Source organism: Nymphalis io, chromosome 2 (genome assembly GCF_905147045.1).
Source record: "Nymphalis io chromosome 2, ilAglIoxx1.1, whole genome shotgun sequence".
Classification (NCBI taxonomy): domain Eukaryota; kingdom Metazoa; phylum Arthropoda; class Insecta; order Lepidoptera; family Nymphalidae; genus Nymphalis; species Nymphalis io.
Genome location: NC_065889.1, coordinates 5,928,466 through 5,947,739, shown reverse-complemented (window position 1 = coordinate 5,947,739; position 19,274 = coordinate 5,928,466). Strand labels below are relative to the sequence as shown.

The 19,274-nt window shown below is 30.5% G+C and overlaps 1 protein-coding gene across 1 annotated transcript in view; it reads left to right on the top strand.

Annotated features, from left to right (window-relative positions):
- The first annotated feature begins 9,316 nt into the window (after positions 1-9,316).
- LOC126779093 (uncharacterized) overlaps positions 9,317-19,274 on the top strand; it is a 29,752-nt gene continuing 19,794 nt past the window's right edge. Inside the window, exons 1-2 of the mRNA XM_050502932.1 lie at positions 9,317-9,383; positions 10,360-10,492. Coding sequence (XP_050358889.1) covers positions 9,317-9,383; positions 10,360-10,492 — 200 coding nt within the window. The remainder of the gene's footprint in view (positions 9,384-10,359; positions 10,493-19,274) is intronic.

Genomic DNA, 19,274 nt, shown 5'->3' with positions numbered 1-19,274 from the left:
GGCAGAATTTCGATGAAATAAGACACATGCGGGTTTCCTCACAATGTTTTCCTTCACCGAAAAGCACGAGATGAATTATAAACAAAAATTAAGCACATGAAAATTCAGGTGCTTGCCCGGGTTTGAAAACACGTTCATCAGTTATTTCATAGACATTTTAGATTCACGCGTTCTTACCACTGGGCTATATCGACTTCAATTTTCCTACTTACCTTGACCAAATCAGGGTAAGTACGAAAAATTATAATAAAAAAATATGGTAAAAATGCAAAGACTTATGAGCAACGATTTTCTCCGACAATTAGATACATTGACGTAATTATTTATACAAAATATTAATATAACACCTTTGTCTAAAAGATGTAACTGTAACGTTATTTTATAAATAATATTTAGAAAAAAAAACAAACTAACAAAACTTGTTTCTTTATAATATAATTTATCTTGAGTCATGTTATGAAAGTAAAAGTTATTCATTTAACAAGAATAAAACGTAGTTTACGAATAACTTTTTTTGTTACAGATACTGCCTGTAGATTATTATAGATATTCGGAGACACATTTCTGGTAAGTTGTAGTTATTATATAATTGCGACGACTTTTTAGAGATTACTTGGCATTTGTGGAGTAGGTAAAATGTAAATTCGAAATAGAATTATTAAGACTAATTTATTTTTGATTTTGATATCAATTAATTATATTTTATTTGCTTAAAACTGAACTTCGTTATGTCGAAAATATAAATTATTAACCTTTGATCCAAATGACCTTTAAAAAGCATAATATTCTGTGCGTGACTCCAAGCTATCTTAAGACAAAGTTGAACTTTGCCCCTTTTTCTCTTTTAACGAGTCTAGACCGCGCTCTATTTTTATGGCCAAGTAATATCGGCTTATTCGGACGATATGAGCGGAAACATCTTTTTATTAGTTGAAACTAAGAAGACTTCATATGTAAAAAAATTAGCATAAAATATTTAGTTTATTTTCTACGTATTTCTATTGAAAAAATATTTAGTATTTTAATTGTGATACAGTTCCGACTCAGAATTGAATAGGAACAGTGTAAGTAAAAAAATGAAACAACCATATTGTTTGGCGTTGATGCACATTATACCATCACTGGTGGTAGGGTTTTGTGCAAGCTCGTCTGAGTAGGTACCATCCACTCATCAGATATTCTACCGCAAAACAGCAGTACTTAATATTGTTGTGTTCCGGTTTGCAGGGTGAGTGAGCCAGTGTAATTACAGACATAAGGGACATAAAATCTTAGTTCCCAAGGTTGGTGGCGCGCTGGCTATGTAAGCGATGGTTGACATTTCTTACAATGCCAGTGTCTGAGGGTGTTGGTGACCACTTACCATCAGGTGGACCATATGCTCGTCCACCTTCCTATAATATAAAAAATACACATATATATATTTCTTACAATGCCCAAAGTCTGTGACCGGTGGCGATAAATTACCATCTTGACTTGTCAGTCTGCCTACCTAATGCCATAAAAAAGAATAACCATCTTCTATACTTACCTCTTACCGTCTCCTGTACTCTTTTCTTATTTATTCCATTTATTTTTACCTCATATTATACTTTGAGTTATTCCTGTCATGACAACCACCGCTTGTAACATCATTTATAATAAATTGTTCAATATTATACCGTTTTTGCGCTAGCGTAATTAAGGATGTGTTAATAGATATACAATATATAAAAATGGCATATAGACTTAAACACATATGGTACTAAAATGTGAAAGTTTTATATCATTCGGATAAGTGTATTAAGCGTGAATCCGAACAAAAAAAAAACGTTTATCTTTTTAATATTTGAATGGCGTATCTAAATGTAATTGATAAGATGGTCACCACCCACATGGGTGGCTAAAGGCATTATGTGATTAATCGATATTGAGTTTGCAAGTATAGTCTATGGTTGTGATTGATAAATGAATTGCAATCGTAATTACAAGTGAAAGTTATAGACAGCGGACGCACTCACATAATCGAATTTCTGAGCAATGAACCTTTATAAAAACCTTATTAAATATATATTTATAGTTTTATTTTTTATCTTTCGAAATTAATTATAACTTTCACTATAAAAATGTCCTTGAAATAAAATTTAATGGCAAAAGACAGTTAAAAAAAACTTGTATGTATTTTTCTACTACAAAATAAATTAATAATCCTTATTTATAATTAAGTAATCCTAATAAGTTGTGAACAAAATAATACATATTTATTTCATATTTCTTTATATTTTATATATTTAAGTGTTAAATTAAATTATTATTCAGATAAAAAAATTTGTTAAATTAGTCCAAATATGGTTTTATATATGAATATGAACTATTTACTGTATTGCTAAATCGTTCGTTAGTGCGTCCTATCCCCAGGCGATCGTGACCAATCACAATATAGTAGTTTGTAATACTATATTTGAGTAGACGTCTCTATTACCATATTTCTGTCTTTTATACTCGTGTAAGTGCAGTAGTAAAAGGAAATAATATGTATTAATAGTGTTGTTTAGAAATAACCTGTAGTTTAAGGTAATAGCAAATTGCCTTAAAGAAGTCGGGTTGAAAATCTTATTATGTAGTCTTATTTTTGTTTTAAATATGCAAGCAGATGCCCATAATTCCTTTAATTTCTTTTAACTTGGTTGATGAGAACCGTACGTAACATACGTTTTTGAGTAACATACGTTTTAAGCTAGACACTCCTCTTTTTTATTTTTACTGAGCCGATTATCCAGATTTTTATTTAATTTAAATTTGCAGTTATGAAATACGCAAAGATAATGAAAATTATACATTCTAAATATAAGTTAATTACCATGTTACTCTGTAGATTTGGCAACTAACACTGATAGGTAAAGAAATGAGCCCATAAGATGTCAAATGATATTTTATCATTTTTATATAATTTAATATTCGCACACGACGGTGAATACCAGTTATAATATAAATATAAAATAAAATACACGAATGACTTAATGATACCGATTCTATTGAGTCTCTGACTTTTTATTTCCTATTTATGTGTGTGCTTCTGGATAGAATTTTTTTTTTCATTTAGTTTCTCGACATATTTCAAGGTAATTATAGTTAAGTCCATCTTACCAGCAGGCTTGTTTGCTAAGTCAGCAAGCTTGTCAGTCAGGACACTCAAGTAAATCCTCCTTTTAATGTAAATTAAAAAAAAACTAAAATGAAGGTTAAAAAAACATTTTGTATTCCTAAAGATATAACTATAATACTTTTTTCTTTTATCAGAAGTAGCCCATTTATAAATGTCACAGCTATCACTACGTACACTCACTCGGCCACGTGTTAACTGCAGACAGCAACACGGCAAAGCCTTTGCATTCCATGGCGAGCCCTAAGATAAACACGCGAACTCGCTGCATAAAACAAATAAGTCGTCTGCATCTATACAATGCAAAACGCTGTCTAAATAAATGACTCTGCTCGGACACACTATGTTATTTTGCATGTTACATGTTTATGCAACTCCTGAATAAACTGCATAGACATTATTTTTATGTTAATATATATATTTAAATACCAAGAATAATGTTCCTATTTAAAATAGAAGATGCTTATCAATTATGCATTATTAATTTTCATTTAATAGTCTATTGACTTCAGAAAGAATACAAGACACATTTATTTTCCAACCCTTTTTAGGAAATATAATAGCAGTAAATTCTTATTAAGGAAGGCTATACATTTATATATTTTAACAGTCTGAGTTATATTAAGAAAAATATTAAGCAGGCATGAGACATATTATACGCACACGATACTTCGAGAATACATGAACTTCATAAATGTGAAACCTATAAGTATATCGTTAAATTATGGAATATACAGCTACAATATAAAATATGGAAAGTGAAAGTTATATCCGAGAACGTGTAAATTGACGGACGAAGGATATTCCGTGGAAGTCATTATTATAAGTTACACGACAGAAACGTCCCAGTTGTTAGATAATTGGGTCAGACGGTAACCTGTCTCACACATTGTCTAGATAACGCATAACCGTTACCGACCGTTCGGCTCATTATATCTCATAGAAGACGCTACACGTGATTGTGTGACGGATTAAACGATTTCGTTTCGACGTTATCTTTAGTGAAGGAGTTGTATCTCATAGATAATAAAATTAGAACTTCGTGTTGCATATGTACAATTCGTATTTATAGGTAATAATTTGAAATATAATATAAATTATCAAAATAAAATTTTAAAGGAGATTATATATTATCTCCTTTAAAAACAAAACCAACTTCGTTCTCCTTATTTTTTCACCCTTAGTTACTACTTTTTTTTCAAATTTGAATGGGATCAAACGGGAAGTATACCCGTTTAATATAAAAAATATTTTTCTAAATGTGCATAATTGACGGAGTTTAGTAACATACAAAAAATACAACGGAATTGAGAATCTTAATTCTCGAATTGACCCGTGATTATAATATTTTATTTCTTTTTACATTTTCAAGACATAAATCAAACAATACTAAATCAGCACGAACAATGTCATTTTATTTCAAAATTGTCATGTTAATAAGTTTATCTGATTGCGCTTTGACCTCGGTAGACATCAAAGCCTTGAAACTACCTTATCATCTCATGTATGGAATCTCTACAAAAGCGAATGCCTTCTTTGTGTTAAATACTTTCAATGTCTGACCGCATTAGAGTATTCATTACAACTGTATTTGATTTTGTTTTTTAAACCACTTTCTAGTATGTGTGTAAAAATTGGCATCCATGTTCCTTTGAAATTAGCATAATGTTATGTAACTAGATGTTTTACGATACTAATAAATATAATTGCGAAAATGTGTATTAGTATGTTTATAAGCCATTACGCGTGAAATGCTGAATATATTAGAATGGACAATATCTTAGTAAATTAAAGTAACAAACTGTAAATGTACCACTGCGGGGCTAAGAACTTCTTTCTTTTTTGAGGAGAAGGTGTATACCCCAACGGTATACGTGGTAGATTTTCATCTGCCACATGAGCAGTCCTGTAATATTACGTGAAGTTTTATATAAACATAAAAATATTTAAATTTTCTAAAAAAAAATTGTTTTCGTTTAAAAAAGGATTCGAATATGAATTAATATTTTATAAAATGTACTATTTCAAACCATATTTGATTAATAATAACGCTTTTTTTCGAATTAAAATAGATAATCCCGATAATGTTATGTCCGTGACCGCTACCGTTTGTTGTGCCACTGACCGCCACGGCCAACCGACACACGTCCATTGTTCGCATCTGCGGCCGACGGTCACGGTCAGTAATTGGGGAGTGATTTGAATGATTTGTCAATATACACGTTTATAGGTTTCATTTTATGTTTCTAATGAGAATATTACAATACATTTCTTTTTAAATTCTAAGAGGCAAAGGTCAAAAAAGTTCGATTGAGCATTTGTTGAAGATAATAATTTCGAATTTGAAATTAGAGTCATTCGAGGAAGGAAATGTTCTATAGTAACCTGTAATTTTATTGTCCGTGCACAGTTCGGCGAATAATGCGTAGGTGTGCAAATGGGGACAATTTGAAAACTGGGCATTAATTTTGTACAATACGCATGGGAACAAGTGCAGTCCATTATGTGAATACAGAGAAAATTTATTACAGGCTAATTGCTAATTCATTCTGATTTTTCTTTCTTTCCTTTACTACATTAAAATGACTAAAACACTATTCCATATTTAAATTTTCAGTCATATAAGAACCGTGAAATATTCTTGATTTAATTAGTAGAGCTGGAATTTGTGTTAACGCATAAAAAGTTGACAATCGAAACGTAGGAAATAGTTGTTTGGCTTGAAATGTTTTTCAAATAGTCTAAAAGTCGGATTCACCGTTAAATTGGGCAATTTAAAAGCGCATCTACACGGCGGTTGCATACACGTCACGGTCTTACTACGATCGTGAAGAGAATTGTGACATAACTGTTACACTAATTATGTGACGTTATACAAGAGTCAACTTAGATGTACAAGGCCGATTTTTATGTTGTTTGCTATTAAGATTTGAGTTTAAGCGTTTATTCATGATCCAAAATTGGTGAGTTATCTTCATGAGATCCTAAACTGTGATTGAATAGAATGTAACTGTTGCCGTCATTATGTGACTTATGCGAGACACGTCACACTTGTTAATTGAGCTTTAGCATTACGACTGCGACACGCCCTGTTTCGTTTTCAACTTAACGGTGTATGGATATAATAATTTATTTCGTAATATATTGGTCTTTACTATATATATTCTGCATTCGTGAAAATAAAAACTGTTTTATATGTAAAAATTAACATACCTCGAGTCTTTGTGTAGCGGTATTAATACATACTAATTAGTATTTTATAAATGTTTATTTTTAAAGTAAGTTCACAAAAAGATAATTTAAATAAAACTTTTGATTTGTTATTTTGTTTTGAAGTTTATTGAAACATAAAAATTCAGTAGTGCTAGATTTGAACTTGCGATATTTAGTTAAGATTCACATGCTCTAACCGTTGGGTCATCTCGGATCTCATGTGTGTTTGTGTGCAAAACAATTTAAGCATTGAATCGATAAACGTAGTGAATGTGGGAGTAGATGCGTGTAACAATTACAATAACATACATTTGAAATAATAGCGGTATTTGTATGTTTGCATTTCGATTCACAAGACGTCCGAAACAATAGCAAAAGCTTGAGTGTCGATTTGGATCAAAGGTTTCAATGAAAGGATATCTCGGCTAAGGTATATTCTGATTTAGTGAAGATATAACTGTTTCTACAGCTTTCTCCGCATCATTCCCACGTATTTTTACATACATGAACATTTATGTTTTCATTCTTACATTGGCACACTTTTCTTTTCTTAACCATATTTAGTTTTCGTTAAATTTAATAAGAGATTATCATTTATCGAAGATCGTTTAACAATTTTGTTTAATTTCTTTAGTAAAATATTCTAATTCCATCAATTTGACAGCTTTTAAACGTTCTTATTTACAAAATCAATAATATATTATTTTTCAATGTATATTTACAAGCACTTTTGAATCGTAATATTATTACTAATTAGTTTAATATAGAAATAATTGTGTTCGTGAAGCTACGGATGTTCATTTATCAAGAACAATCGACATAAAAAATGATAGCGCCTGTTTTTTATATGTGTGTACTGACAGAATAATTTATTATTTATGAATGATTTTTTACACAAACATTAAATTTATTAATTGGTACCTACTATTAATTTAACTACTATTAATTTAATTAAACATAAAATTTCCAGGACTTTGTCTAGTAATTTAATAGCCGGCACATACCCGTTTGAATTGTTTGTTAATAAGTTGGTACGTGAAATTTAAAACGTGCAAGTGACTTCAAAATGTCATTACCGCAAAACCGTTGGATTGTTTGCCGTTCGTTAGAGTCAAGTTTACCGCATTTCGCATCGTCTCTTCTGGTAAATTTCAAAACTCATGCTACATAATAGTTTACGCTCTCCAGTTAGAATGGGGATGGCATTATCTCATTTTAATGATACTCTATAAAACTTTTGTTATAATATTTAACTTTGTCGCTATAAAACTATAATTAAAGTCATTAATATAATTATTTGTTATTAATTTGAATAAAAATTATTGCATATTAACTTTGCTCTTTTAATATATTTTACAAATAAATAAAGGGTTATAAGATGATATGAGAAGAGCAGATGTAAAGTATTCTATTAATATATATTTCTGTTTGTTCGAGTTAATAAATATTTAAGAATAGATCAGGAATCACTATAAAACTATAAATATTGATAAAAAAAATGTCTTATCAAAATAAAACTGGACTGCGAAATAACTTTAAGATGCGGTCAATCGAGAAAGTGCTTTCAAGTAGCGGTAGTTTTCAAGCAATTACATCTTTTACGATGATGCATTAAGAGTATTCTTAATTACACGATTGTAAAGATAGTTAAACATTTCGATTAAAATATTTCCATCTCTATTTCGTCTATTGAATGTGTTAAATCAAGTAGAACATAACAAAGGCAATCGAAAGCTGTTCGATTCATTAAACATGCATAAGAATGATTTCAGCTGTTCTCAGTGTAAAGAATATAACAATTGCCATACTTTCACGTTTACTGGTCATTCGTCTGTTTATAAAAAACTCAGTGAAAGTGATATTGCAATGCAAAAAATAATGAAAATTTGTGTCGCCGCTTTCCTGATGGTTTGTGTATCATGACCTTCATCTATATCGCGATTAACACCTCAGTTTACTTAAATAAAAGTAATAAACAACATTAACTTTCACAACAATTAATCTTTGAGCTAACTTATAGATAATAAAGATTTAATGTAACGGAGAATAAAATACTGCACGAATCTGGAAGTTTCCACTAACAATATTTTAATGTTATTGTAAAATGTCTGTGGTTCCATTAATCTAAACGATTTGTAAGACAATTTAGATTTATATTTGAAATATAAAAAAAATAACATTAACAGTTTTTATTCTCCTTAAAATACTAATAAGAATATATAATAAAGACCATTTTATGTAGTTGGTTATTATGTTCCTTAATTATAGTTACTGTTTATGTTTACGACAAACAAGGGATTTCATTATACAACAAGCTGTATATTTAAAATTAGCTTTAATACAGCTTACTCGTACTCACGCTTAGCAGGTTTTTAAATTTCATTCGTTCATGATTAATAACATACAATCTATTTTTATATAAAAGGCAATGTTAAGGCATTGCTGACCGACTTTCGTTTTTATTTATTGTCTTCCTTACAATTGTATTTTATAACTGAATAGGCTTTGTATCACATAAGTACGTTCTATTCCAACTAGGGACAAATTGAAGTTGCTGTATCTTTACTATTCCTTCGATAAAAAAAAACAATGGGTGGTTTTTTTTAAATACAATAGTATATTTTATATTGATATGTCTTTATACGTTCAACTTTGTGTTGTATTTTTCTTACTGTAAAATGTTATCCAAATAGATAAACTCTGCGAGTTTTTTTATGCGATATTTAGTTATACAACTGTTGATATATGATTTTCAATTTACATTGTAATTTAGGTTTCGTATGACATTATTGTCGTATCATTTTCATTTCTCTTAACGAATAATAATGTCTCATATAAATATTATAATTTGATAAAAGAAAAGAAATGTTTGCTTTTAACTTACTTTTTATTTTAAAAAGTTTTTTTAAATATATTTTTTTATTTCAAATTGTATCTTTTGTTTTAGGTGAAGACATCATTATGAAGGGCAAAGTTTTGGGCTTAGCGCGGCTAGGCTTAATACTGCTGCAGTCTTCATTTGTGCTCAGTAAGTGTAAATTGTTTTCTAATAAATCACGAGGTCTGGCTTAATAGATTCCGCCGATTGACGCTGAATACTGCGAATACAGACTAAAAGTAATACGTGTTAATTCCTCACGATTAAACTTTTATCGCAACTAATTCATTCTATAATTGAAACAGTTAATAGAAAAAGCATTAAGTAATATAATCGACTTCATTTCATATAGAGTTTGAATTGAAAACAATTTCTGAAAATAGAATTATTTCCTATGTAGTCTTGGGACCGCTCTTTGCATTTTAAACAATGGTAGACATAACATGGACTAGTCACTTAACACACAATACATGGGAGAACAAACTGCAGGAGCTATTTGCTAGCACTCCATTGTAAATACGCTTAGAGAATCCACTCCACTTGAAGACGGTACTTACTTCGATTCCCAGGGTAATTTTAGCAAATAGCGATATTGCTTTCTTAAGTTATAGAAGTCCTTATAAAATAAGTAGGTTCATTATTTTCTGGCATAATATTTAGAATGAAAATAATAATTGAATAAATATATAAATGAACAATAATAAAATATATTACCTTACTATTATTAAGAATGCGAACTTTTTGTATTAGAATATTTGTTATTCTCTTATTATTCTAAGGATCCCGAAACATTTTTATTGAGAAGTGGATTAAGACTTGTAATAAGTTTAAGAGCTTAAAGGCTTAATTAAAAAGGGATTTTTAAAATTATTCATAACTAAAATTTAATTATCATCGAATAATCCGGCACGGTGGTAGCTATTTATTATAAATGTCAATAAAATACGCTAATAAAATATATAGTGACAATTTATTGCGTAATTTAATACGCTTTATTTCTTTTTTCTTTATAATTTATTGAGTTTGATTTAGAATGTACCTGAAGCATCTAACCGTAGGTTAACAACCTCAAAACGAACCGATAAACGTTTGTATTCCCAAGCCATTAATAACGAATTTGTTTTAGGTCGAATCGCTTTCGAGAAGCTCACAGATGTTGACTTTTCGGGTACTGCGTACTATACAGTACGCAACTTGTCGCTGTATGAGTGTCACGGCTGGTGCAGGGAAGAGCCGGATTGTCAGGCGGCAGCATTCAGGTAAGTGTTTAATCATTCAAAATCACTCAAGAGAATATGTTTGTATTTATTAAAGAAATATATGTTTGTATTTAAAACAACATTGACTGGCTCGTTGGCATAGTTGGCAGTGATCCTGTCTTTCGCTCCGGGTTGCGGTTTCGATTCCTTCCCCGAGTGTAGTATGTATATAAGTATGAATTATTTATTTATACATTTATTCATAATTATGTATGCAAATGTGTTTATCCGTCGGTTATTATTACATCCATTAAGTTGCCTATCTTAGGAACAGATGACCGTGTGATAGTTGTTTCTATTAAAAAAATACATAGATAAGAATTATGTATAAAATCAGTTTTTAAAATTATAAGCCGTATATATGGTTACATTTGCCACTAAGTTTAATGCTTATGTATAAACTTTTGTAGACTAAGCACACTTTAATATACAAATTAAAAAAAATGTTTGGAATAAGTATTCGTTGATGTATAAAATTTTATTGTAAATTATAATGCGTGCCGGTTTCTATCACAATCTATGTAAAATAAAGAACTATCTAACATACGCAAAAAACCTAGTTCTAATCTACACTTAGAACTAGGTTTTTTGCGTATATTAATAATAATCATCAATCATCAACCAGTAGTGCTCATGAGAAAAGACTTGAATACAGTTTATTTTGTTTATTTAGTTATTTGGTATGTAACTAATAGATTCGCTTTAAGCCTTGAAATATCTGAAGTAAACATCAGTACTTTTAAGTTTTAATAATATTTATTAAGTGAAAATGTAACTTTATCTAACTAACCCGTCAAATTTCTCTTGAGAAACGGGCTTAAAGTGTAGTGCTAATGATCCAATGCAGGGTTGGTTATATGTATTATTTATAAGATTCACGTGTTCTAGCCAATGGGCTTTGCTCAAAAATATGTCACTCTATAAGTATTTTCTTTTTTAAGTTTTATTTTTATAAGGAATATGTAAAACCATTACCAAGGTTATGTGAAACCATCCCCAACACGAAAGAAATTGAAGAGAAATTTGCTTTTAAAAGTTTTAAGTGAGCTAATAAAATAAGACTAAAGCAACTAGCAATCGTAGTCTTGCAAGTACTTAAAATAATCGTTATAATTACGAAATGAATCGTAAAACGATGTGAATGATGTCTTCCAGACCGATTTCGCTCACGGCGGCCAATCTCAAGAGAGATTAGCCAACTGCGCAGGAGATATTATAGTGCACAAGTGTGTGCACAAACACAGGTGCACTTTCTATTCCATAATTCTCATAATACGATGGGATGGCAATCCGACACGACCGGAAAGAGTTTAAGCACAGGACCAACGGCTTTACGTGCTTTCCGAGACACGAGAGTGTACTCACTTCCAACTTACAGACCCCGGCTGCTACTGAGAATTGTCTGACAGAAAAACCCAATTACATTTAACTGGCCCTGGCAATTGAATCCAGGACAAACGGGTCTACATCTAGCCACTAGACCAACGAGGTAATCATACATAAAAAATCATATGTAAAACAAATAGTATATAATTAAAGAGATCAGTAACACGAAAGTTATTTACTTAATTTCATTTTAAATGATTAATTTTTTATTGCAAAAATCACACGCACATAGCAACACTTGTAATTATCTTAACGGCTCAAAAGTTCGGATTCAGAAAGCTTTCTACTAATCAAGAATATGACTTGTCATTCTGTGAGTGATCACAAATAACTATATAAATGCATTGCAGTTATCTTTGATCACGCCTAACCCAAATGTTGTAGATAAGATCCAATTGACGTGAGGATTCACTAATCGACGGACATCGGGGAAATCGGATCAAATGATCAGTTTTGAAAGGTCGGTATGTGTGTCAGGCCCCAGAGTCCTCAGCACTTATGGCGTTCCAATGACACGCGGATGAATTATAACAATTGTATATCTCGTCACCACAAATCGTGTAATAGCGGAAAGCAACACTCGATCCAAATTGAATAGCAGTAAAAGTGATCGCATACGTTTTCAATATATTATAGACGATGAACCATTTGGATTTCATGTCCATTCGTGGTTTGAAGTCATATTCAATTTAATCCGATTTTCTAACGGAGATTGAATTGCTTGATGTCGATGAAGTTTTCATTGGAAAATGGTTTGCAGGCTTACAATTATAATGTTTAGTTATATTAGTCGTTCGTACTATTTCTAATCTCTAGTAATTTCAATAATGATTGAGAGTTATGATTATATTAAACACCTCATAAAATATTTTAATTATCTTACGTATTGATATTTCTAAGTTAATTTATAATAAGTTTTTTTTTTAAATATGACATATAAATGTCGCAAGCAGTCAATCCGTAATAACAATTCAAGTGATAATTATCATCACTCGTGCCTAATTATTATTAGACAATCTCGCAAAAACTCTAATTGTATTTGTATCTAGACATAACAGTAAACACCACCATTACTCAGTATATATCTTAACAAAATCGTTTCAGAATCAATTCCGTAGGTATCCAATTCAATTAAATGCGATGGAACTTTCCTGCTTCTAATTTAGCATTGTACTAATATAACGTATCTCGAATCAATCTGTCCAAAGAAAAAGCATTCTGACAATGGAACGGGACGATAGCGATATTAACAATTGCTAACTGTTCCCCACCTTGCTAGTGAATTCTTAACCTTATACGACGATAACGTTATACGACGATAAGTTGCGTTTGCTGGAACACCTTCCTTATCTCATACATTATGAGTACAAAGAGCTTTAACAGTTAATAACTTCTTTTATGGGAAAGATGATGGGTTTTCAGATTTTATATTCTATAGTAGTTTAGATGGGAACTAGATTATGCAATTTGAAGCGGTGATAATGTTAATTATCGTATAGTTAATGATATTTTGTTACGTGCACTAGGCATTCAGGCAACAACGTTCGAAGAGTACGAAGACACAAATAAACCGACTTTAAAAATAATTGATATTGAACTTAAAATAAAAAGTAACTCCGACAGTTTACAGTTTAGTAGCACTTATAAAACCTATTAATAAAAACCCAATTGAGTTATTTCTAAAGTGGTTTTACCTGTAATATAATTAAAATGTAGTATTAATATAGCTATATAGCTTAACTTACTAGTTAAGTTTATTTTTTTTTGGCAAGTGTGTGCTATTCTTAGTCGAGTGAAAACTTTAAGTGGAATTTTTAAATGCTATACTTTCTGCACCTACTGTGCTAATATATATACACATATATCTCACTGAAGGCTGAAATATCTAACTCGAAGTGTTATCTTTTTATAAAAATATCTTGTAATATCAAACTACCATATATGAAACCACCTAAGGACATAGTTTAATGAAGTTTAAACCATCGAAATATTTCTTAGCTTCTTTTGAGTGATCGTTGAACACAAAAAGATACTCGCGTCAGATATAGTCGGGAGTGCCCTTTTTGACGTTAATTAAAAAGTGGAGTATAAGTATTAGTAGTATTGTCCACTTTATAAATTATCACTTTTTAATAAAGATTAGAATAGCGACAAAAAGGATAATTTCTTAACTTACTTTTAAATACTTTTAACGTATAATCATACATTGAGTCTATGGGATTAATCATTTTACAAAATTGTCGGGATACAATAAATTCTAAAACAAATTAATTTTTAAATTTAGAGTATAATGCGAGATTGGCGAGAAAGCAATTCTAGCAATCAAATATAATCTATTTATTTTCTTAAATCAATAGAATGCAACTTCATTATTTTAAGGATCGTGACCCGTTGTCTATTCGCTGTCAGGATTGATAACATCACTTTAGATGGACATGGTCAGACTTGATTATCTTCACTTATTGATTTTCTTCACGATCATATCAACTTTCGTTCCGTTATTGCATGTCTTAAATTGTAGCATTAATTTAAAGATTGTTAATATAAAAATATAATCATAGTTAAAAATCAATTAGAGATCAATAGGAAAGAACAAATTAGCGAACTAAACTATCGGACTAATGGCGTTGTTGTAAAAAGATTAGTAATCTAGAATTCACTTGTTCGACGAGAACGATGCAGTAGTCATTTATTAGTTCGAACAAGTCATTAATTCATCTCTAGATCAAAACATATCGAAGTATTTAGAGAGTGAGATGAAATGCATCGATATGCGTGGGCTACTTTACAATTTTAGCCGCTGTGTCGTGATTGATGTTACGTTAGATGCGCGCTCAGGCGCCGGTAATGATAGGCGGCGATTTTCTAGACGGCTTTAATATTGATATATGTATGTAGACGAGGTACTAAGATGCTTTGTATGCTTCAGTTACTTTTATACAAGTTTTTTATTTCGTTAGAACCGCATATATATATATATATATATATATATATATATATATATATATATATATATATATAAGCGATTCTAATTTTAAATAAGTCGTGTAAGCTTTAATAAAAGCAACTTGAAGTGAACTGCACACTTATTACGAAAAATGCTACGAGTGTGAGGAATTGGTGTATTCTGTTTTACTTATTTAGTGGTGATTTAAAACTAATGGCTTCTACCTATTATTTTTGTTATAATTAATATAGCAATCGTAAAACGCAACATACAGACTCAGATACAATTACATTTATAAAAGTATGGATTGCTTTAATCGCTTTATTTTCTTATTAAAATTGTATGAATAATAATGTCCGTTACATTTTATCTGGTCTATTAACTGCGGCGGTAATGCTTTAAGATTTATTACAGCGATTGCGAAATCAAAACGATATACAGTATCATTAGTCTAAGGGCTTGACGCATTAATCATATTTTTATCAACGTGTTTGTATTTTGTTCGTACATCATCAAACTTGTTACATTATGATTTACAACCTGTTAAGAAATATAATTACTTAATTTATTGTATTCTATGATTATATTTTTTTATACTAGCTAATCGCCCTGACTTTGATGGATGCGATTATTTAATGTCTAGATGTAAATACAATATTTAGAACTTTATTTTTTAAGTTTCGCGTGGAGAGGGCTAAGTATACTTTGAATTTTGAACAATCATTATTTTAATTATTGTTCTGTGTAGTAATATTTTTTTACCAGGCTGGTGTCCAATTATTAAAGCTTAAATAAATTGCACTGTTAATTATTTTGGTAAATATATAAAAAGTAAATGTTTTGGTTAATTCTAATATATAATATAATATATAATGTGATTATATACGAGCGTTAAGGCTTAATTTAAATAGCTTAGTTAACCATATTTTTTATAGACTATATAAACCGCTTTGTTCCGACTGACTGGCTATAATTACACAGCTTAAAATATAAGTCATAAAGAGACGACACGGGGGATGCGTTCGATCACTCTATATTCAACTTTACCCAATCAACACTCTTAAAGTTTCACTAATTTAAGTACATCAAGAGAAGATCAAATAAATATGGTCATATACATTTTTAGGGTTAGACATATTTATCCCGGTGAAAACACGAATATATTAGGTCCTTACATATGAAATTAGCGTTTTGTCGTACTGACCACTTTGATCTGAAATATCTCTTCTTTGGTTAAGAATTCCAAATTCAAATGAATAAATTCATTTAGCTGGTACATTTGAGTTTTAAAAACAGACATTTTTTTTTCCTTATTATTTTTTTTTTGGTGTCGCTTATTACCGCACAATGGAAAACATGAAATATCGTATATAATATAATATTTACGAGTACGAGTTCTACCGTGGCACCAGTGCTGCAGAAACAGCTCGAAGGATAAATTATGTGTACGGCGCTGGTGTCGCAAAAAAAAGCACGGTACGTTTTTGGTTTCAACATTTTTGTTCTGGAAATTTCGACCTTCAGAACCAACCCCGTGACCAAAGTGGAAAATGAAAAATTTAAGGCTATTGTGGAAGCGGATCCATCACAAAGCACTTTAGAGACAGCTGCAGGCTTCGGGGTAAGTTATAAAACTGTATTAATCCAATCGGGAAAGTAAAAAAACTTGAACGATGGGTAACTCATGAATTGAGTTAATCAAACTTGCAAACACGCGTCGACTGCTGTGCTACTTTGCTCAACCGACACAATAATGAAGGGATTTTAACTAATCTGATATTCGGAATAATAATCCGATAATCGGAAGCACTGGTCACAATGGCTGAACCGTGGAGATCAGCCAAATCCTGCCCTAAACGAAAATTGAGTTAGAAAAAGTAACTTATGAGTGTTTAGCGGACAAGCACCGGTGTCGTTCACTACAGCTTTCTAAAATCTGGCCAAACGATTACGGCAGATATCAGTTGTCAGCAACCGCAAACCATGAAGGAAGAACAAGCTGCTAAACAACCGAGATTGGTCAATCGCTCTAGGCCACTGCTGCTTCACGACAACGCAAGACCACACACTGCACAACAAACAACCACCAAGTTAGATGAGCTACAATTGGAATGTCTGCGACATCCACCGTACTCCCCGGACCTTGCTCCAACAGATTACTATTTTTCCGGAATTTGGACAACTTCTTACAAGGAAAAAAATTCAACTCCGATGCGGCAGTCCAAACCGCCTTCAAAGAGTTTATTGATTCTCGCCCCCATGGTTTTTTTAGTAAAGGGATGAAACTACCTATGAGATGGCAAAAGTGCATAGATAACAACGGTGCTTACTTTGATTAATTAAATATATTTTACAAAAAAAAATTGACTTTATATTCCTCCTGTACAAAACGTCAATTTCATATGTAAGGACCTAATATTATTTCTAACTTTCAACTTTCAATGTGCGATGCCATTGTGCTATGACCTAGCCCCTAAATATAACCTTTTGTTAAAAAAAATGCTTCAAGCATACATTAGACTCCTAAATATATCCGCTTTACTATATAACCTTCTTAATTATATCGATTCATCCCTTAACTTAGTATCCTAAAATTAGCGAGTAGGCATGACTAGATTTTTATGTCAATTTTAATTATGTAACTTGAAGTTTTTCTATGTAGTTTTCAATTTATTCATAAACGAAAAACACTTGATTGTTTTAACCCTAGTTCAGGGTTGAATTTTATTTTATGTCAGTATGTCTTTGGTACCATTTACCTGTAGCTTAGTTACAGAATAAATTCAACCAAATTTGGAAGGACTACTACTAATTTATTACCAAAAGAAAATCGTAATATTAATAAAAAATATTTCTTAAAAGTATTTTTCAATATGCAATAGAAATCATTTAAATTAAACGCGAATTTCAATGGTCTCGTTAGTTTGCGTGGTCTAAGATATAAAATAACAAAATATCAGGTTAGAACGGTAAACAGCTCCGTTATACAGGCTGTAAGTGTAACGCGCGATCTAGTGTCATTAAGACGAATGCAAACCATTAATGTATACCCTTTACATGTAAAGAAATTACTGATTACCTCTAGTATCACTGACGAGATATAATAACGTCTTATGAAATGATCTCCAAAGGGTTTTTGCTCATTAAAATTACACATCTGAATATATTTGTATATTGCTGGCATTGGAATTTTTATTGCCTAGATGTATTATTGGATGTCTAAAGTGATGAACTAATAAAGAAGAAGAGTAATGATAGTCAAACAGATTCATACACTATTTGTCTCTTACATCGATAATTTAGATATAGAATTTATACGTAAAGGATTTTGTCATTCTTTATTTAATGTATTTTTCAATTATGGTGTCAGTTTTCATTCTAAAATCTCGTCTTATTGCCCCTACTGGTGACAGTAAGCTAATGTCAGGTTCATTTTTCGCCCGCAGGATCAGAATTGCGAATCAAAGGGGAAATAGTATTTGTTTCAATTTCACGTAATTGTTTCAATATATCGCTGAAATAAAACGCTTGTTTTTAAATTAAATTAAGCTTTATAAAATTTTGATTGTCAACTTTTTATAATTAAATATAGGATATATTTGTTCAGTTTTCATTATTAATAAATTTTCCAAATTACGGTTGAATTTACCTTGATTAATTAGAAGAAAATTTCTAAACGTTATTATATTTATAACAAATTTATAATGAGGCTTTTTAGGATTAATAATTGACTTAAATATTATTTCTCACATCTATTAGAATATAAATAAATAATGGCCAAATAATTAACATATGTATGCATATAATATTATTATAATTTATTATCATAAAAGTTCAAAAAGGTGTCATTAAAATTCGTTTGCACAAACAATAATAACGAAATTTCTTATTATATCGAATTCATTCATTTTTCTTGTGCTAGTTCATTTTTAACATGCAAGCCATTCACCGCGCGGTAGCCGGTCCCACTTCCCGGTGCAATGCTCTCAATCTCATCTAGTAAAATGTTAAATAGCACTCTTCTAAATTATATCTTTTAGAATCCAGAAATAAATCTCATGCATTTTCCGCACTTAGTGGCTACGTTACAGACTTAAGTGTTATTTGTTTCATAATAAAAATGAGGCTGGCTATTCACTTTGTTCATATATTGGATAAAAAATTATTATAGTCTATATATATATTTAATATATAATATTTTAATATATATTATAATATATATTAAATTATTATATATTAAATAATACATATTAAAATATTATATAAGATGAAAATTATCGTCAATTTGTCTTTCCGACAGAGCATTTTGTAGTAACAGCTATGATTAATTTACCATCATTAATAATATATTTAACGCAGTTGTACTTGCTGATACAACCTACTTACTAAGTTAACTTGTTTTATTAAAAGTGAGCGTTATAATATTTAATACCAGCCGAGATGGCCCAG